The sequence below is a fragment of the Pristiophorus japonicus genome, chromosome 20 (genome assembly GCF_044704955.1).
Source record: "Pristiophorus japonicus isolate sPriJap1 chromosome 20, sPriJap1.hap1, whole genome shotgun sequence".
Classification (NCBI taxonomy): domain Eukaryota; kingdom Metazoa; phylum Chordata; class Chondrichthyes; family Pristiophoridae; genus Pristiophorus; species Pristiophorus japonicus.
Window position 1 is genome coordinate 29,571,305 of NC_091996.1, and position 24,201 is coordinate 29,595,505.

At 42.2% G+C, this 24,201-nt stretch overlaps 1 protein-coding gene across 1 annotated transcript in view; it reads left to right on the top strand.

Annotated features, from left to right (window-relative positions):
• The window catches only part of LOC139232462 (nuclear receptor subfamily 6 group A member 1), a 352,134-nt gene that overhangs the window by 261,925 nt on the left and 66,008 nt on the right, over positions 1 to 24,201 (top strand). Inside the window, exon 2 of the mRNA XM_070862680.1 lies at positions 5,779 to 6,009. Coding sequence (XP_070718781.1) covers positions 5,779 to 6,009 — 231 coding nt within the window. The remainder of the gene's footprint in view (positions 1 to 5,778; positions 6,010 to 24,201) is intronic.

Below are 24,201 nucleotides of genomic sequence, written 5' to 3' on the forward strand. Positions count from 1 at the left end.
CCTCACACTTATCCACATTATACTTCATCTGCCATGCATTTGCCCACTCACCTAACCTATCCAAGTCGCTCTGCAGCCTCATAGCATCCTCCTCGCAGCTCATACTGCCACCCAACTTAGTGTCATCCGCAAATTTGGAGATACTACATTTAATCCCCTCGTCTAAATCATTAATGTACAGTGTAAACAGCTGGGGCCCCAGCACAGAACCTTGCAGTACCCCACTAGTCACTGCCTGCCATTCCGAAAAGTCCCCATTTACTCCTACTCTTTGCTTCCTGTCTGACAACCAGTTCTCAATCCATGTCAGCACACTACCCCCAATCCCATGTGCTTTAACTTTGCACATTAATCTCTTGTGTGGGACCTTGTTGAAAGCCTTCTGAAAGTCCAAATATACCACATCAACTGGTTCTCCCTTGACAACTCTACTGGAAACATCCTCAAAAAATTCTAGAAGATTTGTCAAGCATGATTTCCCTTTCACAAATCCATGCTGACTTGGACCTATCATGTCACCTCTTTCCAAATGCACTGCTTTGACATCCTTAATAATTGATTCCATCATTTTACCCACTACCGATGTCAGGCTGACCGGTCTATAATTCCCTGTTATCTCTCTCCCTCTTTTTTTTTAAAAGTGGGGTTACATTGGCTACCCTCCACTCCATAGGAACTGATCCAGAGTCAATGGAATGTTGGAAAATGACTGTCAATGCATCCACTATTTCCAAGGCCATCTCCTTAAATACTCTGGGATGCAGTCCATCAGGCCCTGGGGATTTATCGGCCTTCAATCCCATCAATTTCCCCAACACAATTTCCCAACTAATAAGGATTTCCCTCAGTTCCTCCTCCTTACTAGACTCTCCAACCCCTTTTATATCCGGAAGGTTGTTTGTGTCCTCCTTAGTGAATACCGAACCAAAGTACTTGTTCAATTGGTCCGCCATTTCTTTGTTCCCCGTTATGACTTCCCCTGATTCTGACTGCAGGGGACCTACGTTTGTCTTTACTAACCTTTTTCTCTTTACATATCTGTAGAAACTTTTGCAATCCGTCTTAATGTTCCCTACAAGCTTCTTCTCGTACTCCATTTTCCCTGCCCTAATCAAACCCTTTGTCCTCCTCTGCTGAGTTCTAAATTTCTCCCAGTCCCCGGGTTCGCTGCTATTTCTGGCCAATTTGTATGCCACTTCCTTGGCTTTAATACTATCCCTGATTTCCCTTGATAGCCACGGTTGAGCCACCTTCCCTTTTTTATTTTTACGCCAGACAGGAATGTACAATTGTTGTAGTTCATCCATGCGGTCTCTAAATGTCTGCCATTGCCCATCCACAGTCAACCCCTTAAGTATCATTCGCCAATCTATCCTAGCCCATTCATGCCTCATACCTTCAAAGTTAGCCTTCTTTAAGTTCTGGACCATGGTCTCTGAATTAACTGTTTCATTCTCCATCCTAATGCAGAATTCCACCATATTATGGTCACTCTTCCCCAAGGGGCCTCGCACAATGAGATTGCTAATTAATCCTCTCTCATTACACAACACCCAGTCTAAGATGGCCTCCCCCCTAGTTGGTTCCTCGACATATTGGTCTAGAAAACCATCCCTTATGCACTCCAGGAAATCCTCCTCCACCGTATTGTTTCCAGTTTGGTTAACCCAATCTATGTGCATATTAAAGTCACCCATTATAACTGCTGCACCTTTATTGCATGCACCCCTAATTTCATGTTTGATGCCCTCCCCAACATCACTACTACTGTTTGGAGGTCTGTACACAACTCCCACTAACGTTTTTTGCCCTTTGGTTGTTCTGCAGCTCTACCCATATAGATTCCACATCATCCAAGCTAATGTCCTTCCTAACTATTGCCTTAATTTCCTCCTTAACTAGCAATGCTACCCCACCTCCTTTTCCTTTTATTCTATCTTTCCTGAATATTGAATACCCCTGGATGTTGAGTTCCCAGCCTTGATCATCCTGGAGCCACGTCTCTGTAATCCCAATCACATCATATTTGTTAACATCTATTTGCACAGTTAATTCATCCACCTTATTGCGGATACTCCTTGCATTAAGACACAAAGCCTTCAGGCTTGTTTTTTTTAAACACCCTTTGTCCTTTTAGAATTTTGCTGTACAATGGCCCTTTTTGTTCTTTGCCTTGGGTTTCTCTGCCCTCCACTTTTCCTCATCTCCTTTCTGTCTTTTGCTTTTGCCTCCTTTTTGTTTCCCTCTGTCTCCCTGCATTGGTTCCCATCCCCCTGCCATATTAGTTTAACTCCTCCCCAACAGCACGAGCAAACACTCCCCCTAGGACATTGGTTCCGGTCCTGCCCAGGTGCAGACCGTCCGGTTTGTACTGGTCCCACCTCCCCCAGAACCGGTTCCAATGGCCCAGGAATTTGAATCCCTCCCTGCTGCACCACTGCTCAAGCCACGTATTCATCTGCGCTATCCTGCAATTCCTACTCTGACTAGCACGTGGCACTGGTAGCAATCCCGAGATTACTACTTTTGAGGTCCTACTTTTTAATTTAGCTCCTAGCTCCTTAAATTAGTTTCGTAGAACCTCATCCCTTTTTTTACCTATGTCGTTGGTACCAATGTGCACCACGACAACTGGCTGTTCTCCCTCGCTTTTTAGAATGTCCTGCACCCGCTCCGAGACATCCTTGACCCTTGCACCAGGGAGGCAACATACCATCCTGGAGTCTCGGTTGCGGCTGCAGAAACGCCTATCTATTCCCCTTACAATTGAATCCCCTATCACTATCGCTCTCCCACTCTTTTTCCTGCCCTCCTGTGCAACAGAGCCAGCCACGGTGCCATGAACTTGGTTGCTGCTGCCCTCCCCTGATGAGTCATCCCCCTCAACAGTACCCAAAAAACTCATTTAAATTGTACCCGCCCCCTCCTACTTACAAAATCGGCGTGAGTGGTAGGCTCCGCCCCCTCTGCGCCGCGCCAAGCAGACATCGAGCTGCAAGGCGCTCGAGAATACCACGTTTTTTTTCAGGCGCCGTTTTCGGCGCGAAAAACAGGCGCCCAGCTCAGAGGGGCGCCTGTTTTGTCGCGTGTGGAAACTTGGGGCATATATTCCTTAATTTAGTCCAGGAAAGTTCACCTCTGCTTTATACACATGGATTGGATTGGATTGTAGCTAATGTAACCCCACTTTTTAAAAAAGGAGGGAGAGAGAAAAAACAGGGAATTATAGACCGGTTAGCCTGACATCGCTAGTGGGAAAAATGCTGGAATCAATTATTAAAGATGTAATAGCAGCGCATTTGGAAAGCAGTAACGGGATCGGTCCAAGTCAGCATGGATTTATGAAAGGGAAATCATGCTTGATAAATCTTCTAGACTTTTTTGAGGATGTAACTAGTCGAGTGGATAAGGAAGAACCAGTGGATGTGGTGTATTTGAACTTTCAACCTGTGGAATTCTCTACCACAGAAAGTTGTTGAGGCCAATTCATTAGATATATTCAAAAGGGAGTTAGATGTGGCTCTTACAGCTAAAGGGATCAAGGGGTATGGAGAGAAAGCAGGAATGGGGTATTGAAGTTGCATGATCAGCCATGATCATAATGAATGGTGGTGCAGGCTCGAAGGGCCGAATGGAAGGGCGTATTCCTCCTCTGGTACAATTTCACTTTCTTGGTATCCCTCCGTCCTCCTCCCCTTTTTTTCCTGCATAAAAATATAAATGTAGCTGATTCCCTTGGGAAGCCTATTGTCACAATTTATCGGGCCTAATCACCAACTTCTCACCAACTCAGAGGACCAGCAAAATATTGCATACAAACCATGTCGAAACATTTAAAAAGCATCATTTCAAGTTTGGCCTTTATATTCCCTTAAATCAAGTGTAACGCCTCTGATAGAAGCCAACCAATCTTGGACGCCAGTTGTAAATAAGTGTTTTTATGCCTCAGTGCAGATTCTAGTGTGAAGGCTGGAAGGTAACTGAGACATCTGTCTGTCCTTCCCTTATAACAACATTGAATCGAAATTATTTGTTGTTTCTGGCAGAAGCTTTCTATGCTGTGTCACGCCCACCCGTGATGCACATTATGGGCAGAGATTGAGTGCAAGTTATCCTTGCCTAAATTTCCTTCCAATTACACTTGCATTGCACCCACTTATATGCCTTTGTGTGCATGTTATATGACAGACGCTACATTGGTATTATGATAAGTGGTTTCAATGCATATTATTAAAAATCAAGTAAACTGTTCTTTATGTTTTGAGTGCTGACTTCAGGGCTATTCCTATAATGTGAATTTAGGAAATAAGGATTACTTTGCACTGAATGAGTAATCTACTGTTTGCGTAAAGGCTAAAGTTTTCAAGTGAGGCTAAAGTGTATTTGTGACTATTAATTTTGATGTAAACGGGTGTATATATTGGATTCTATAGACCTTGTATTTAGATGTTTTCTTGAATTGCTTCTGCGTTAAATGTCTGCTGCAAATTCTCTTCCTACCCTTCCCCATCGTTTCGCGAGTAACTGAGCCATACAGATATGAAGATTCTAGGTTCAATCTGAAGTCTTTGTTGAATGAGCTGCTCTCAGCCAAGGTAGCTACAGTTTGGACAATATGGGGTAATTTTTCATACACTACTAGTGGTGGGGAACCTGGACTGCTGCAAGAAAATATCAGAAAATCGCATGCATGAGGGAAAATCATAAGCAGCATACCTGCACTGTTTATGTTCTGGTGGTGGACAAGGTTTCCAGATCCCAACGCATACTCTGGAAAATTACCCCCTACCAATGATAAAATCACAAATTGAAATTATGCAAGAGCATATTTCTTTAAATCTACTATCTCATTCATCTTGGTGACATTAGTCTTATCAAAGATGGCCTAATTTAATTATTATTGTGTATTTTTAATCCAATGAGACATTTCTAATAGTGTCAAATTTATATTTCAAATTTGTTTGCACGTGTATGATTGATTACACAGAATTACATAGAATATACAGCAAGAAATAGGTCATTTGGCCCTACCAATCCATGCCAGAGTTCTATGCTCCACTCGAGCCTCCTCACATCTTTCCTCATCACACCATCTGCTTAACTCTCTATTTCCTTCTCCCTCATGCTTATTTGGCTTCCCCTTAAATGCATCTATACTATTCCACATTCTCACCACTCTCAGGGTAAATAAGTTTCTTCTGAATCCCCTATTTGATTTCTTGGTGACTATTTTATATTGATGGCCTCTAGTTTTGCTCTTCTCCACAAGTGGAAACTGTGTCTACTCTATCAAAACCTTTCAGAATTTTAAATACCTCTATTAGGTCACCCCTCAGCCTTCTCTTTTCAAGAGAAAAGAGACCCAGCCTGTTCGTCCTTTCCTGATTGGTATAACCTCGAAGTTCTGGTATCATCCTTGTAAACCTTTTTTGCACCCTTGCCAGTGCCTCTATCTTTTTTATAATATGGCAACCAGAACTGTACACCGTACTCCATAAGAGTGGTCTAACCAAGGTTCGATACAATTTTCGCAAAGCGTGTCTACTTTTCAATTCTATCCCTCTAGAAATAAACCTTAGTGCTTGGTTTGCTTTTGTTATGGCCTTATTGACCTGCATCGCAACTTTTAGCGATTTGTGTATTTGTACTCCCAGATCCCTTTGCTCCTCTACCCTATGATGAAATATTTATTTCTAAAGTCCAGTTAAATATTTTATAAAAATCTTATTTCATAGCCTCTACAAGTTTATTTAATTTGAGTTTTTCTTTCCCTTCCAGATGATCGCACTGATCAGCGAACCTGCCTTATCTGTGGAGACAGAGCTACGGGTCTGCACTATGGTATTATTTCATGTGAGGGATGCAAAGGCTTTTTCAAACGTAGTATTTGCAACAAGCGGGTTTACAGATGCAGTCGGGACAAGAATTGTGTCATGTCACGCAAGCAGCGAAACAGATGTCAGTATTGCCGACTGCTTAAGTGTCTCCAAATGGGCATGAACCGAAAAGGTACATTTGTTTTCACCATCTTTGATATCATTGACTTTATGCACTAATCAAAACAAGATTGTCTTAAAATGTCTTATTTTGATAAGATTGACCAGAAGGTAGCTAGAGTTCAGTTGTAGGACAGTCTCCTGCCTGATACTTAAAAAGTTTTGATACTTCTCTTTTGATTTTCTTCCCCCAATGGGGGTCTACATTGAAATTTACAACACAAATAGAATATGAAAGTTCCATCTGAAAAATTATTAAAAGTAATTCTCTTGTACAGCTAGTGCTGGAGTTATGCCTCGAGCTATCTGGACATTAACTCTAGGGGAATCAAGGTATAAGAACATAACATAAGAATTTTGGAGCAGGAGTACGCATACTGGCCTCACCAATACCCTATACAGTTGTAGCAGGACTTCTCTGCTTTTATACTCCATCCCCCTTGCAATACAGGCCAACAGTCCATTTGCCTTCCTGATTATTTGCTGTACCTGCATACAAACTTTTTGCGTTTCATGCACAAGGACCCCCAGGTCCTTCTGTACTGCAGCATTTGTAATTTCTCTCCATTTAAATAATTTGCTTTTTTATTTTTTCTGCCAAAGTTGATAACCTCACACTTTCTCACATTATACTCCATCTGCCAAATGTTTGCCCACGCAGTTAACCTGTCTATATCCCTTTCCAGATTTTTTGTGTCCTCCTCACCCATCTTTGTATCATCAGCAAACTTGGCTACATTACACTCTGTCCCTTCATCCAAGTCATTAATATAGATTGTAAATAGTTGAGGCCCCAGCACCAATCCCTGAGGCACCCCAATAGTTACCGTTTGCCAATTGGAAAATGACCCATTTATTCCCGACTCTCTGTTTTCTGTTAGTTAGCCAATCCTCTCTCCATGCTAATATATTACCCCCCCAACCCCGTGAACTTTTATCTTGTGCAGTAACCTTTCATGTGGCACATTATCAAGTGCCTTCTGGAAATCCAAATACACCACATCCACTGGTTCCCTCTTATCCACCCTGCTCATTACATCCTCAAAGAACTCCAGCAAATTTGTCAAACACGATTTCCATTTCATGACTTTATTATGCTTTTCCAAATGTCCTGCTCCAGCATTTTCTCAACGACAGATGTTAGGCTAACTGGTCTATAGTTTCCTGCTTTCTGTCTGCCTCCTTTTTTTAAATAGGGGTGTTAATTTTGCAGTTTTCCAATCCACTGGGACCTCCCCAGAATCTAGAATCTCGGCCTTGAATATACTCAACAACTGAGCATCCACAGCCCTTTGGGGCAAAGAATTCCAAAGATACACAACCCTCTGATTGAAGAAATACCTCCTTATCTCAGTCTTAAAAGGTCAACCCCTTATCCTCAGACTAAGCACCCTGGTTCTAGACTCTCCAGCCGGAGGAAACAATCTCTCAGCATCTATCCTGTCAATCCCCCACAGAATCTTGTATGTTTGAATGAGATCATCTCTCATTCATCTTAACCCCAGAGAGTATCGGCCCAGTCCACTCAATCTCTCCTCATAGGACAACCCTCTCATACAGGAATCAATCTAGTGAACCTTGAGTGTTGCATTGCCTTTAAGGCAAGTATATCTATCCTTAGATAAGGAGACCAAAACTGTGCACAGTACTTCAATATTCCAAAAACGCTATTTATATGTACAGGTTGAACCCCTCTTATCTGGCACCCTTGGGTACTGGCCTGTGCCGGATAAGGGATTTTGTCGGACAAGGGGAGGTCACATTAAATTGGATGGTACAGGTACTGAGCAAGGGGATATAGAGGCTGGCTGGCTTGACGCTGGGAGTGCAGCAGAGAGATCGTGGGGGGTGGCGGTGGATCGTGGGGTATGGCTAGCGATTGCGGGAGTCGGCAGCGCGGAAGGACTTCAATTTGTTCATGTCAGGGTGGCCGAGAATGGTGCCGGACGAGGTGTGGTGCCGTATAAGGGAGTCCCGGATAAGGGAGGTTCAACCTGTACTTGCACCTTCATGCATTTCCTCTTTCAAAACTTTACTTTATGTGACCATTCTTTTCATCAGTTTTGAGTCAAAATCTTCCCATAATAAGCTTGTATCCAAAATTATAATGGAACTTGCCTATGTAATCTCGTTGCCCTGTAATTACACACTCTTTCCCCAGAGATTGCTCGAATGCTTACTGAAATTTTTCACATGAATATTTTTGACTGCCAATTTTTTCCGTTACTGAAACTTCTGTCCAAAATAACGGTTGATACAGTCATACAGCACAGAAGGAGGCCGTTCAGCCCAATGTGCCTGTGCCAGCTCTTTGAAAAAGGTGTCCAATTAGTTCAACTTCTCTGCTCTTCACCATAGCCCTGTAAAATCTTTTCTTTCCAAGTACTGATATATATATCCAATTACTTTTTGAAAGTTTCTATTGAATCTACTTCCACCACCTTTTTAGGTTATGCATTCCAGATCATCACAACAATAATTTTATTTCTTCTCGCCACCCCGCCCCCCCCCCCCCACTTTGTTTTGTGTCCTCTGATTTGTTTACTGACCCTCCTGCCAGTGAAAACAGTTTCTCCCCTTCTACTCGAGTAAACCTCTCATAATTTTGAAGATCTCTACTAAATCACCCCTTAACCTTCTTTGCTCCAAGGAGAATAATTCCCTCATCCCTGGTACTGTTCTTGTAAATCTCCTTTGCACGCTCTCCAAGGCCTTGACATTCTTCCTAAATTGTGGTGCCCAGAATTGGACACAGTACTCCAGTTGAGTCCTAGCTAGTGATTTATAACTTTCTTGCTTTTGTACTCTTTGCCTTTATTTATTTATAAAGCCAAGGATCCCGTAAGCGTTTTTTTAAACAGACTTATCAACTTGTCTTGCCACCTTCAAAGGTTTGTGTATGTGAACCCCCGGGTCTCTCTGTTTCTGCAACTCTTTAAAATTGTACCGTTTAGTTTATATTGCCTCTCCTCATTTTTCCTTCCAAAATGCATTGAAAAGGCATTGTTAGCATAAATTTCATCCTTTACCTGAAAGTTCATTGCAGTGGCGATGTTGGTATATTTTTCTCAGGTTACCAATATGAGCAAATAAGTCAGTGATATAGAACAGGATTCCATAGAATACAAATGCCCTGTGATATGTTGATATTTTTAGTATATATAGATGATGACTATGAATTTAAAAAAATCTAGTCAGTATGTCTATTACAGAGGTCAGTGTGTTTATAATACTTTATTGAGCCTCCAACATTTAAGTCATCTATATTTTAATTGGCTGAATACTGGCATCTGTGACAAGTGGGGACCTCGGGAGGAGGCCGAGGAAAATCTTTTTAATTTCCAGATTTAAAAAAACTGAATTCAAATGCTCAACCTGCCATTGTGGGATTTGAACTCACGATGTCTGGATCATTAGACCAGTAACATAAAGACTATGCTACCATACACATACAGTGTGGCCCTTTTAAGGTGAACGGTGGTTATTTTACTGGACTTGTAATCCAGAGGTCTGGACTAATAATCTGGAGATTTGAATTCAAATCCCACCACAGCAATTGTTGAATTTAAATTCAGTTAATTAAATAAATCTGGAATGTAAAAGCTAGTATCAGTAATAGTGACCATGGGCCCAATTTTGGCCATGACTTGCATCAATTTTTTTTGGAGTATGTTGTTTTTTCTGGCGTAAGTTTAAAAAAATGCCATTTTCCCCCCCAATTTTTTTTAGTTCAATTTTTTTTTCCAAAAGGGAGCATTCCCAGACACTTACACCAGTTTTGACCATTTATGCCACTTTGACTCCAAATCGACTTAGGTCGGCGTATGTGGCCAGCTCTGAAAAACATTGCGGGCAATTAAGAATTCGGCGCAGGTTAGTACATTTAAAGCACCAACACTTACAAAACACTAAACAAAGCACAAAAATAAGCATTCAATAACAAATAAAAAATAGAAGCTGAGGACCTGCACCAAGACTTACAAAGCACTAAACAAACCACAAAAAGTAATAAGCAATCAATCAATAACAAATTAAAAAATAGAAGTCCTACCGTTTATGCCAGAATCAAGTTTTTTTTTTTAAAAGTATCTTCCCCCACCCCCCGCCCCACCACCCAAAAAGCTCCCCTCTTCTCCCCCCCCCCCCCCCCCCCCCAATCAAAACTCGCAAGCACAACCATCAATAAATAAAAAGTCAAACTGAAGTCCTACCTCAGCCCAGGAAGCCAGCGGGCCCGGCCGGCCGGTGCGGGAGGCCACTCGGCCGGGGATAGGGTGCGGGGAAGATTGGGGCGTCCCTTCGGCCGGGGATAGGGGCTGCGAGCATCGGGTCCTGCTCACAGCCCACACGACAAGCTGGGAGGGCAGGAGCATGCGTGCAGACTTCACTGAGCATGCGCGCAGCTGCCGGCAGTGCTTTCTGCGCTGGCCTGTTGCTCTGCCCCCCACTTCACTAGTTACGCCACACTGGGACACCAGAGACTCGGCAGAGCGGGCAGGATGGGGCCCCTTTTCTTCGGCACCGTTTCCAGCGTGCAAAATTGACGCATTTAAGGTAAGTGCGCCGAAAAAAGGGGTTGGGGAAAATTGGGTACCAAGAAACTACCGGATTGTCGTAAAAACCCATCTGATTCACTAATGTCCTTTAGGGAAGGAAATCTGTCATCCTTACCTGTCTGAGAGAGAAAACAGGGAATTATAGACTGATCAGCGTGACATCGGTAGTGGGTAAAATGATGGGATCAATTATTAAGGATGTCATAGCAGCGCATTTGGAAAGAGGTGACATGTTAGGTCCAAGTCAACATGGATTTGTGAAAGGGAAATCATGCTTGATAAATCTTCTGGAATTTTTTATGGATGTTTCCAGTAAAGTGGACAAGGGAGAACCAGTTGATGTGTATTTGGACTTTCAGAAGGCTTTTGACAAGGTCCCACACAAGAGATTAATGTGCAAAGTTAAAGCACATGGGATTGGGGGTAGTGTGCTGACGTGGATTGAGAACTGATTGGCAGAGAGGAAGCAAAGAGTAGGAGTAAATAGGTACTTTTCAGAATGGCAGGCAGTGACTAGTGGGGTACCGCAAGGTTCTGTGCTGGGGCCCCAGCTGTTTACATTGTACATTAATGATTTAGATGAGGGGATTAAATGTAGTATCTCCAAATTTGCGGCTGACACTAAGTTGGGTGGCAGTGTGAGATGCGAGGAGGATGCTATGAGGCTGCAGAGTGACTTGGACAGGTTAGGTGAGTGGGCAAATGCATGGCAGATGAAGTATAATGTGGATAAATGTGAGGTTATCCACTTTGGTGGTAAAAACAGAGGGACAGACTATTATCTGAATGGTGACAGATTGGGAAAAGGGGAGGTGCAACGAGACCTGGGTGTCATGGTACATCAGTCATTGAAGGTTGGCATACAGGTACAGCAGGCGGTTAAGAAAGCAAATGGCATGTTGGCCTTCATAGCGAGGGGATTTGAGTACAGGGGCAGGGAGGTGTTGCTACAGTTGTACAGGGCCTTGGTGAGGCCACACCTGGAGTATTGTGTACAGTTTTGGTCTCCTAACTTGAGGAAGGACATTCTTGCTATTGAGGGAGTGCAGCGAAGGTTCACCAGACTGATTCCCGGGATGGCGGGACTGACATATCAAGAAAGATTGGATCAACTGGGCTTGTATTCACTGGAGTTCAGAAGAATGAGAGGGGACCTCATAGAAACGTTTAAAATTCTGACGGGTTTAGACAGGTTAGATGCAGGAAGAATGTTCCCAATGTTGGGGAAGACCAGAACCAGGGGTCACAGTCTAAGGATAAGGGGTAAGCCATTTAGGACTGAGACGAGGAGAAACTTCTTCACCCAGAGAATTGTGAACCTGTGGAATTCTCTACCACAGAAAGTTGTTGCGGTCAATTCACTAAATATATTCAAAAAGGAGTTAGATGTAGTCCTTACTACTAGGGGGATCAAGGGATATGGCGAGAAAGCAGGAATGGGGTACTGAAGTTGCATGTTCAGCCATGAACTCATTGAATGGCGGTGCAGGCTCGAAGGGCCGAATAGCCTACTCCTGCGACTATTTTCTATGTTTCTATGACCTACATGTGCCTCCAGACTCTCAGCAATGTGGTTGACTCTTAACTACCTTTTGAAATGGCCTCGCAGCCAACTCCGTTGTACCAAACCGCTACGGCAAAGTCACTGTGTGTGTGTACCTTCACCACATGGACTGCAGCGGTTCAAGAAGGCAGCTCACCACCACCTTTCCAAGAGCAATTAGGGATGGGCAATAAATGCCGCCTTGCCAGTGATGCCCACATCCCTTGAATTAATTTTTTTTTAAAGTAGCACCTTGAGAACTTCTGATTGATTAGAGCTGAGAGTTGTGTTTGGTTTCACAGACTTCTCTGTAGAAATACAGGAGCAGTGAGCCTCTGGTATGTTTGGTTTATTCAGTAACGTTTTATCAAGATTTAGCAACAGGATCATAGGTTTGTTTTCACACAATACAACATCCATCAGCTCAAATATTTAAATCTGTAGCAAAACACACTTTGAAAAATATGCTCCTTTGGAAGATTGTTATGGTCTTTAAAAATGTTTGATAATCTCAAAATATCTTATAAAATGGACAATTACATAAGAACATATAAGAACATAAGAATTAGCAACAGGAGTAGGCCATCTAGCCCCTCGAGCCTGCTCTGCTATTCAAAAAGATCATGGCTGATCTGGCCTTGGACTCAGCTTCACTTACCGGCCCGCTCCCCATAACCCTTAATTCTCTTATTGGTTAAAAATCTATCTATCTGTGATTTGAATACATTCAATGAGCTAGCCTCAACTGCTTCCTTGGGCAGAGAATTCCACAGATTCACAACCCTCTGGGAGAAGAAATTCCTTCTCAACTCGGTTTTAAATTGGCTCTCCGTATTTTGAGGCTGTGCCCCCTAGTTCTAGTCTCCCCGACCAGTGGAAACAACCTCTCTGCCTCTATCTTGTCTATCCCTTTCATTATTTTAAATGTTTCTATAAAATCACCCCTCATCCTTCTGAACTCCAACGAGTAAAGACCCAGTCTACTCAATCTATCATCATAAGGTAACCCCCTCATCTCCGGAATCAGCCTAGTGAATCGTCTCTGTACCCCCTCCAAAGCTAGTATATCCTTCCTTAAGTAAGGTGACCAAAACTGCACGCAGTACTCCAGGTGCGGCCTCACCAATACCCTGTACAGTTGCAGCAGGACCTCCCTGCTTTTGTACTCCATCCCTCTCGCAATGAAGGCCAACATTCCATTCGCCTTCCTGATTACCTGCTGCACCTGCAAACTAACTTTTTGGAATTCATGCACAAGGACCCCCAGGTCCCTCTGCACCGCAGCATGTTGTAATTTCTCCCCATTCAAGTAATATTCCCTTTTACTGGTTTTTTTTCCCAAGGTGGATGTCCTCACATTACACTAAAGTTTCTAATGGCAGCCAATTTTTGTACTTTCCAGCTAAGTTTTGATAACATTTTCATTGGTGATTTTATGAATGTCATTTAAAAAATGCAATCTATTCTTAAAGAATAGTTTATATTCTCTGAAGCTTATTAGTAACAGAGGTGTACTATACGTATAAATAGTCATAAAGGGCAACATTATATTGTTATTTTAAACGGCGCTCTTATGAATGGAAGAGACTTGCTGCTTGATCAGACTATTACTGCTCGACACTTTTAAAGTGACTGCCAGCAAGTCGCATTCCTAACTGTTTGTGTTCTTGTCAGATTCTGCAAGCAGAACTAAACTTAGAGTGTAAAATGTTTAGCCAGAAACGGTCACTGCAGTTTTAGCTCTTGCATCAAGAACAGTATGAAAGACAGTTTCATCAAGGAGCATTCTTTAGGTTTTAAGGAGCGTCTTGAAGAAGGAAAGAGAGGCGGAGAGGTTTAGGTAGGGAGTTTTGGGGCTTGGGCAACAGAAGGCACGGCCACCAATGTTTGAGTGATTATAATCTGGGATGCTCAGGGGGGCAGAATTAGAGGAATGCAGACATCTCGGGTGGTTGTAGGAGTGGAGGAGATTACAGAGATAGGGAGGGACAAGGCCATGGAGGGATTTGAAAATAAGGATGAGAATTTTGAAATCGAGGCGTTGCTTAACCGGAAGCCAATGTAGGTTAGCAAGCACGGGTGATGGATGAGCGGGACTTGGTGCAAGTTCGGACACGGGCGGCCGAGTTTTGGATCACCTCTAGTATATGTAGAATGTGGAAGGCCAGCCAGGAGTGTGTTGGAATAGTCGAGTCTAGAGCTAAGAAAGGTATGGATGAGGCCTTCAACAGCGGATGAGCTGAGACAAGAGCAGAGACGGGCGATGTTACGGAGGTGGAAATAGGCCATCTTAGTTATGCTGCAGATATATGGTTGAAAGCTCATTTCATGGTCAAATATGACACCAAGGTTGCGAACAGTCTGGATCAGCCTCAGACAGAAGTTGGGGAGAGGGATGGAGTTGGTGGCTAGGGAACGGAGTTTGTGGTGTGGACCGAAAACAATGGCTTAGGTCTTGCCAATATTCAATTGGAGAACATTTCTGCTCATCCAGAACTGGATGTCGGACAAGCAGTCTGACAATTTAGAGACTGTAAAGAGGTTGAGAAAAGTGGTATTGAGGTAGAGCTGGTATCATCATCGTACATGTGGAAACTGACGCTGTGTTTTCGGATGATGTCGCCAAGGGGCAATATGTAGTTGAGAAATAGGAGGAGACCAAGTATAGATCCTAAGGGAACACCAGAGGTAATGATGCGGGGGCGAGAAGAGAAGCCGTTGCAGGTGATTCTCTGGTTACGATTAGATAGATAAGAATGGAACCAGACAACTGCAGTCCCACCCAGCTGGATGACGGTGGAGAGGCGTTGAAGGATGGAGTGGTCAGCCGTGTCAAAGGCTGCAGACAAGTCAAGAAGGACAAGGAGGGATAGTTTGCCTTTGTCAGTCACAAAGGGTTTCATTTGTGGCTTTGATGAGAGCCGGTTTGGTACTATGGCAGGCGCGGAATCTGGATTGGAGGGATTCAGACGTGGAATTGCAGGAAAGATGGGCACAGATTTGGGAGATGAGAAGACATTCAAGGACTTTGGAGAGGAAAGGGAGGTTGGCGATGGGGCGGTAGTTTGCAAGGACGGAGGGGTCGAGGGTTGTTTTCTTGAGAGGGATGATGGCAGCAGATTTGAGGGAGAGGGCGACAGTACCTGAGAAGAGAGAACCGTTAACAATGTCAGCTAACATTGATCCAGAAAAGGAAGTTGGGTGGTCAACAGTTCGGTGGGAATAGGGTCAAGGGAGCAGGAAGTGGGTCTCATGGATAGGATGAACTCAGCAAGGTCATGAGGGGATATTGGAGAGAAGCTGAAGAAAGATGTGAGGTCAGGGCTAGGGCAGGGGGGATCCTTAGAAGAAGTTTGGCCCAATGAGCTAGGGGAAGGAAGGGAAGAGGCAGACCCGGCCGAACGGATGGTCTCAATCATCGAGCCAAAGAAGTCTATGAACTCTTCACACTTATTGTCGGAGGTGAGGGTGGAGACTGGGGAGAGGGGTTTAAAGAGTGGAGAATAGAAGCCGGGGTTGATCTTTACATTCCAGAGTGATGCTCTCGCTGTATCTACTCTATCTAAATCATTCATAATTTTAAAGACCTCTATTAGGTCACCCCTTCTCTTTTCAAGAGACTAGACCCAGCCTGTTCATTCTTTCCTCACATTTCTGGTATCATCCTTGTAAATGTACTCTGCATCCTCTCCAGTGCCTCTATATTCTTTCTATAATATGGCGACCAGAATTATACACAGTACTCCAAGTGTGGTCTAACCAAGGTTCGATGCAAGTTTAGCATACCTTCACCACTTTTCAATTCTATTCCTCTCGAAATAAACCCTAGTGCTTGGTTTGCTTTTTTTAGTGGCCTTGTTAACCTGTGTTGCTACCTTTAGCGATTTGTGTATTTGTACTACCAAAATGTAATACCTCACATTTAATCTGTGTTGAAATTTGCCAATTATATGCCCATTCTGCAAGTTTATTCATGTCCTCCTGTATTTTGTTGCAGTCCTCCTCAGTACTGACTATCCCCCCACGCCCCCCCCAAATTGGTGTCATCCGCAAATTTACAAATTGTGTTTTTGATTCCAAAGTTTAAATTGTTAATATAAATTGTGAACAACAGTTTATATCCTTGTGGAACACCACTACCCACATTCTGCCCCTCTGAATAGCTACCCTGTTCCCCTACTCTCTGCTTTCTGTCTTGAAGCCAGCTAGCTATCCAATCTGCTACTTGTCCCCTAACTCTGCATTCTCTGATCTTATTCATTAGTCTATTACATGGTACCTTATCGAAGGCCTCCTCAAAATCTAGATAAATTACATCTACTGCATTACACTTGTCTACTCTCTCTGTTACCTCTTCAAAAAATTCAATGAGATTGGTCAAGCAAGACTTTCCCTTTTGCAATCCATGCTGACGATTCATTATTATATTTTTGGCTTCTCGGTGTTCTATTTTCTCCTTGAGGAGGGATTCCATTATTTTTCCTACCACCAATGTTAAGCTGACTGGTCTGTAGTTCCCTGGACATGTTCTATCTCCCTTAAAGATAGGTATTACGCTAGCTATATCTGCCAGTCCTCTGGCATTGCAACTTTTTTTAACGAATTATTAAATATGTGTAGTAATGCCTGTGCTATCTCTTCCCTAGATTCTTTTAAAATGCGCAGACGTAATCTGTCTGGACTAGGGTTTTTTTTCCCTCTGAGTTTGATTAGTTTATTTAATATATCTTCCCTTTCTATTTTAAATGCATTTATTTCATTATTAATCTCGTGATCCAATGTCACGTCCACCTATTCTATTTACCTGGTAAATACCGAAGCAAAGTAATTATTTAATATTTCTGCTATCTCTCTACTGTTGCCTGTGGTATTATCCTGTCCAGCCCTTAGTGGCCTTATTTCCACCTCGACCTTCCATTTTTTTTATTGATGTGCCTATTAAAAATTTTACTATTTTTTTAATCTTTATCTTATTATTATCTTAGAGTATTAAATTATAGCCACTATTACTTACATGTTCCCCTACTTTTACTTCTCTTATCCGCTCTCGTTCATTCCCTATTACTAGATCCAATAGAAAATCCTCTCTGGGCTTTTTACATATTGAGTTAGAAAGGAGTTCTATACACATTGTAGGAACTCCATTCCCTTAACCCTTTTACCTACCTCTTCTGTCTAATTAATGTCGGAGTAATTGAAATCCTCCATGATTATTATTCTATGTTTTTTATTCATTTCCCTAATTTGTTTGCATAGTTCTTCCACCGCCGCCCTTCCGCTATGAGGTGGTCTGTAAACTACCCCTATTAGTGTGATTGATCCTTTATTGTCTTTAATTGCTATCCACATGGATTCTGTTTCTGTCTTGCTATTGCATCACTTTTTTTCTACTACCATTTTGTTATCCCTAATAAGTACAGCTACTCCACCTCCCCTTTTTCCTTCTCTATCTTTTCTAAATATGTTATGTTTGCAATGTTTAGTTCCCAGTCCTGATTTTTTTCTGTAGCCATGTCTCAGTAATCCCTACAATGTCTAGTTCCTTGCAACGCACGATTGCCTCTAACTTTCCTGTTTTATTATGGACACTGTGCATTGCTGTACAGTCAGTTTAACTCATTTTTAATAGCAGTTCCTTTCACTTTATTTTTAACCTTCTTTTTACTCTTTTGTTGTATTACTCTATTTATTCCCTGGCCATCAATGTCCCTACTTTCCCATGCTATTCTGGCACGAAACATGATGGCATTGTATTTTTGGAAGGGTCATCGCCAAGGTTCTTGCCCCAGGTGATTTTGAGAAGCAAGATTATTACCTATTATTTCCTTGATGTGTTTGTTTTCTTTCAAAACAAAGCTACTTAAAAGCATAGCAATTGTTCAGAACTAGTTAATCGCTGTTGATCTTTATGCACCAATTTTCTGTTTAACTTAGTAAAACAAGTTTACTTCTCAAACCATTTTCAGCTTAGCTTGGACAGGGACACATTTCATGGTATCTTTTGTGTAGTTCATTTGAATTGTTCCTTTTATTTAAAGTTGTTATGCTGCACATGAGGCTAGTATTATACTATGTGCTGCATCTGCCAGTTTCATAGTTTGCATGGCAGGTGTTGTAAAGCAAGATAAAAACAAGCTGTTTAAAAAAGAATTATCATGTCCTGTGCTTAAGAAATGACAGCATCAGGGGACTGCAGAAACAAAGAAGCAGCAGTCAAGCACATTCAATTCACAGATCTAAGATAGGACACACTTAAGAATTCTTGCAACATACTGGGATTATCCTCTTGCATTTCTTTCAAAAATCCATCCTTAAGCAGGCCTTTGTTGGAAGCTTGATTTGGATTCTGAAGTAATAGCTTAACAGCATTGTGCTTTGCAAATTGAAAAGCCTTGCGATTTTAAAATCTTCATCTCATCTGAAAGTTACCATTCCTTTTAAATGAGAAAATACATTGAATGTAAAATTTTGGACCACCTCTTCCATCTTCCAGTCAGTAAATTATTTTGCACATCGAGAACCCATCTTGGTTCAGTTTGAAAAGAACAGCAGTATGAGATATAACTATGACAAAGATAAAGAAGTGCAAAATAATGTTGAATTAAGGTCCCATCACTGTTTTTGAAAGAGAATGGCAAGTATTTTTTGCAATCAGCTAGAAACTGGGCCAGGTATAGAGCAGTGAGCATAGCATTTGGCAATTTTGAACCGATCCAATCTCTTGGGATTTCCTATGATTGGCTCCAAATATTCAAACAATATTAGGCCGGGTGTTGGGAGCTTCCTAAAGAGAGGCACAGGAAATTGCATGTGTATTTTAAGGGCTCCATCCAAAATTTGAAGGGATGCACTATTTAGCAAATGGGCTCAAATTCTCCCAGTCTTTCTTAAGGCTACACATCTTTTCTAATTACTTTTCAGCCTATGCAAAGGCTATATATGTCTAAGTAATAGCTGGAAAGAAAACCTTGTGATGGCAAAATAAATGTGGAGGCAGGAAACAGAGTCTGTGTGCAAACAATGAAATGACTGATACCTTGTGAAATGGAGGTGCTGCTGCATGAGGTGAGATTGGGTGGGTTGCACTGTTTGGTTCTCCAGGGCACCAATAAGTATTGTATTTGTAGTGCTTTGAAGCCAACTCCAAACCTAATCTTAACTTGATTTGCTGGAATCTTCACTTCAAAGCCTTGATGCTCCGAGTTACCAGGTATGTTTGTATTATAAGAGCTCTTTTTTCATGTCTCCTTTTTTCAGTTGTTCTGTTAGCTGAAGTCTTGTAAATATTTAACTTACAGTTGACGTTCCATAAAATAGCCAACAATATTTGATTCGGGAACCACAACCTTCCCAAATGGAAGAGATTGCCATGAATCAGAGTAATCAAGTCTCAGTTGAAGTTGAAAGGCTGACTTTTTGTAAAATTAGGTCTATAGTAAATGAATAATTACTGAAGGACTAAAAACAGACTATTTGAAATAGCTAAAGTTGAAGTTTAAATAGTGTTCGGATGTGTAAGGAATAAACTAGATATCAGTATCTTCTGAGGTTGTTATGTACTGCTTCGCTGCTACATAGATTATCTACGTGCTTTACTATGTACAACTAATTGCAACCAATTCTGAGATACACTGATGCATTTACTAATTGCATATTAATTGGGTGGTGCATAATTGGCACCTGTCTGACCATTACTGAGCTGACATCAATTAATTATGGAGGGTGGTTGGTGGGAGGGGGGTGGGGGTGTTGTGAGGAGCAGCAGGATTGGATAATTTGCTTATAAGCGATGACGGTCGAATTTAGAGGAATGTAACCACTTACAAATAAGTACCCACAAATGAGAATAAAAATATTGCTCCTGTTAACAAAAGCTACTAATATTTTAAATCTATGTTTGGATAACAAAAGCTGGCATAATAAATGTGGAGGCAAGAAACCAAGTATGTGGGGAAGTAATAGAGTGATGCACTATCCTAGCCTTCCTATTATATTCTATTCTATTGGAGACCATGAGGATAATCTTTGTGTGGAGGCGGAAGATGCTGGTAAGGTTCTTAACAAATACCTGTTTTAACAAAGGAAAGGGTCAATGCAGGTACTGCTATCGAGGAGGAATATGATATTCTGGATTAAATAAATATAGTGAGAGGAAGTATTAAGGGGTTTAGCAACTTTGAAAGTAGATAAGTCTCCAGGCCCGGATGAAATGCATCCTAGGCTATTGATCAAAGTAAAAGAGAAAATAGCAGAGGCCTTGACCATCATTTTCCAATCCTCTTTGGATCCGGACATGATACCGGAGGATTGGAGAACTGCTAATATAGTACCCTTGTTTAAGAAGGGAGAAAGGGATAGGCCGAGTAATTACAGGCCTGTCGGCTTAACCTCAGTGGTGGGAAAATTATTGGAAAAAGTCCTGAAAGGCAGGGATTAATTAGGGACAGTCAACACGGATTTGTAAAGGGAAGATCGTGTTTGACTAACCTGATTAAATTTTTTGGAGGAGGTAACCAAGAGGGTCGATGAGGGTAGTGCGTACGATGTAGTGTACATGGACTTTAGCAAAGCTTTTGATAAGGTCCCACATGGTAGACTGGTCAAGAAGGTTAAAGTCCATGGGATCCAGGGCAAAGTGGCAAGTTGGATCCAAAATTGGCTTGGAGGTAGGAAGCAAAGGGTAATGGTTGATGGATGTTTTTGTGACTGGAAAGATGTTTCCAGTGGGGTTCCACAGGGCTGAGTGCTGGGTCCTTTGCTTTTTGTGGTCTATATCAACGATTTAGATTTGACTATCGGGAGTATGATTAAGAAGTTTGCAGACGATACTAAAATTGTCTGTGTGGTTGATAATGAAGAGGAAAGTCATGGGCTGCAGGAGGATATCAATCTACTGGTCAGGTGGGCAGAGCAATGGCAAATGGAATTTAATTCAGAGCAGTGTGAGGTGATGCACTTTGGGAGGGCTAATAAGGAAAGGGTATACACATTAAGCAGTAGGCCACTTAATAGTGTAGATGAACAAAGGGACCTTGGAGTGCTTGTCCACAGATCCCTGAAAGTAGCAGGCCAGGTGGATAAGGTGGTTAAGAAGGCATACGGAATGCTTGCCTTTATTGGCCAAGGCATAGAATATAAGAGCAGAGAAGTTATGCTTAAATTGTAAAATACTTAGGGCTACAGCTTGGAGTACTGCGTGCAGTTCTGGTCGCCGTATTATAGGAAGGACGTGATTGCATTTGAGAGGGTGCAGAGGAGATTTACTAGGGTGCTGCCTGGAATGGAGAATCTTCGTTATGAGGACAGATTGGATAGGCTGGATTTGTTCTCATTGGAACAGAGGAGGTTGAGAGGAGACCTCTTTGAGGTGTACAAAATATTGAGGGGCCTGGACATAGTGGATAGTCAGGGCCTATTTCCATTGGTGGAGGTGTCTATTACGAGGGGCATAGTTTTAAGGTGGGTGGTGGAAGGTTTAAAGGGAATTTGAGGGGGGGGCTTCTTTACGCAGAGGGTTGTGGGGATCTGGAACTCGCTGCCTGGAAGAGTGGTGAATGCAGAAACCCTCACCACTTTTAAGAGATGATTGGATGGGCACTTAAAATGCCGCTAGAGCTGGTAATTGGGATTAGACTGGATGACCTTTTGTTGGCTGACGCAGTATTAATGGTCAGTACTGCAGGGAATTGAATACGGCCAGGGTGATAATCTGGTCTAGTTTTGATCGTCCAGATGGGTCAGAGAGGAATTTTCCCAGATTTTTTCTCCCTAAATTGGCTTGGGTTTTTATCTGGTTTTTGCCTCTCCCAGGAGATCACATGGCTCCGGTTGGGGTAGTGTAGAATGTTTCAGTGTAAGGGGTGCCGCAGTTGTGTGAGGCGGACCGGTTGGGCTGGGTGCTCTTTGCCTTTCCGTCATTGTTCATAGGTTTATATGTAACCTTCAGGGCTGCTGACCAAGGGCCGTGCGGCTCTTTGTCGGCCGGCATGGACACGATGGGACGAAATGGCCTCCTTCTGCGCTGTAAATTTCTAAGTTTCTATTTTATAGCCTTTGAACTTGAGGTGGTGTAGAATTATGTGTTTGCCACTCCGGAACACCTCCCACTTAGGACAACATTGCATAGGAGGTGGAGGAAGAATCCACGAGGGTCCAGCTAAGTGATGCTGGCATTGGCAAGGACAGCCCTGGTACGTGTGAACTACAGGTGCCTTTGCAGCAGATTGTACTGCTTTGCATCTGGCTGTCTGCTGACCTGAATCCTGTGTAGCCAGTTTAGCTTCTTCTTGACATGTGGAGGCTCCTCTGCCTGCAAATGTGAATGGAAGGGTGTAGTCCGTCTCTAATCTGGATGGCATTCCTCCATTGCTCCTTCTCCTCTTCCTCCAAAAATATAGGTAATGACGTAATCCCAAGGGAAAACTATAGTGTCAATGTTATGGACATACCAAAACAGTGCCAGAACACTTGGTACAAGATTCCCTGACCAACTAATTGGAAAAAGGAAAGACATTTTTTTTTAAATACCAGGGAAAAAGAAATAGTCTCAAAATGCTTCTATTAATCTTACTATAGGGCTCTTTAAAAATACTTGGGTAAACAGCACAATCAAGCATCCCTAGATGCCCATATTATATAGATGGGTAGATGACCAAATGTTTTAATCCGTGTAAATACCAGGAAGTTGCATGGATGACCCAATGGTGTAATTGAGGCCAAATTCTACTATAATTAACTGCAAATGTTGCCTCATGCCAGTACAAAACCCAACCAGAAAATTGGATGGAATGCTAAATGGGCAGAAATCTGTTGTAACAGATTAATCAGGCTAACCATTCATAAAATCAACCTATTCTAAGTTTGTGCATTTGTAAGAAGTAGACAGAAGAAAGCTAGCAGCCATAGGCACTCTGGGCTACATGGGCAGGCATATTGTAAGCAAATGTAAATAAGGGTAATACATCATCCAATGTATTTCTTGTCATTTGTGCCATAGCAACATTGGACACCACCAGCGTTGCCTTTGGTCCCTGGCATCCAGTGTTGCTGTAGTGTTGGGATAAATTTTTTTTCTACTGATGGAAGCCTGGCTAAGAACGATTATTAACACAAGCCAGGGAGGTAAATTTAAAAATTGTTAATTTTTTTTTCAAGTTTCACCGGTCACAGAGGCTGTCAGCTTTGCTACGGTTACCCTACAAGGCATTCTGCTGCCAATCTCCATCCTGATTCCCGCAAGTACACCTGTCTGCCATAATGACTCCACGGCTGGAAGAGGTGCCAGGGGTAGGGGTACAGCTTTGAGGTAGGCAGAAGTCCCACCGTGCCAGAGATGTGCCCCAAATCTACAAAAGAGAAAAATCTAAGCCACTAAGTATCAAAGTAAGGCCAAAAGCCAAGTTGAAGTGAGAGAATTTTAGAAGGTTTTGGGAGGAAGGGAGACAGTGAGTAGGGCAAATAGTTTTGAGAGGAATTTTGAAATGGCAGTAGGCAGACTGCGGGGCTTTATTTTACTCTTGTTTCAAGTGAGGTCTGAAAGGGTTCACTACTTTTGCTAAATGGGTCAAATGTGCAATACAGCTGCAATTATTACTTTTGTGTTTTTTTGAGGGGCATTCTGGCATGAAGCCTTTACAAAACTGAAAAAGGAATATAGAATAACAGCAGAGTGAGTGTGGTATGGATACTAATGTGATTGAACAGCAGGGAGTGAAAAACAATTTAGCAATATTGCTTTATCCATACCCAAAATGGAGCATGCTTTCTGTAGTGAAGTATTCCATCTGGTGGCTTGACTTTGAAATGCTAGAGTTCATTGTTTGCAAGCTGCAGTTCCAGATGTAAAACCTATCTCTCAGTATTTGGTTGGGATGCAGGCACTTTACCTCACTGGACTACTGAAATGCATAAAAAACACTTCTTCGATATTTGTATTTTAAATTCTTTCAAATTGAGTTGGAACATGGATGGAATTTTGACAAACATGTTTGTCAAAAATAATCATTCAGAAGTCTTACTGAAATTAAAATAGAGCTCATCTCAAGCGGAGCTGTTTAATTTTCTTAATAGCATGCTACAGGCTCGAGTGTTCCGTAGAAGGAAATTA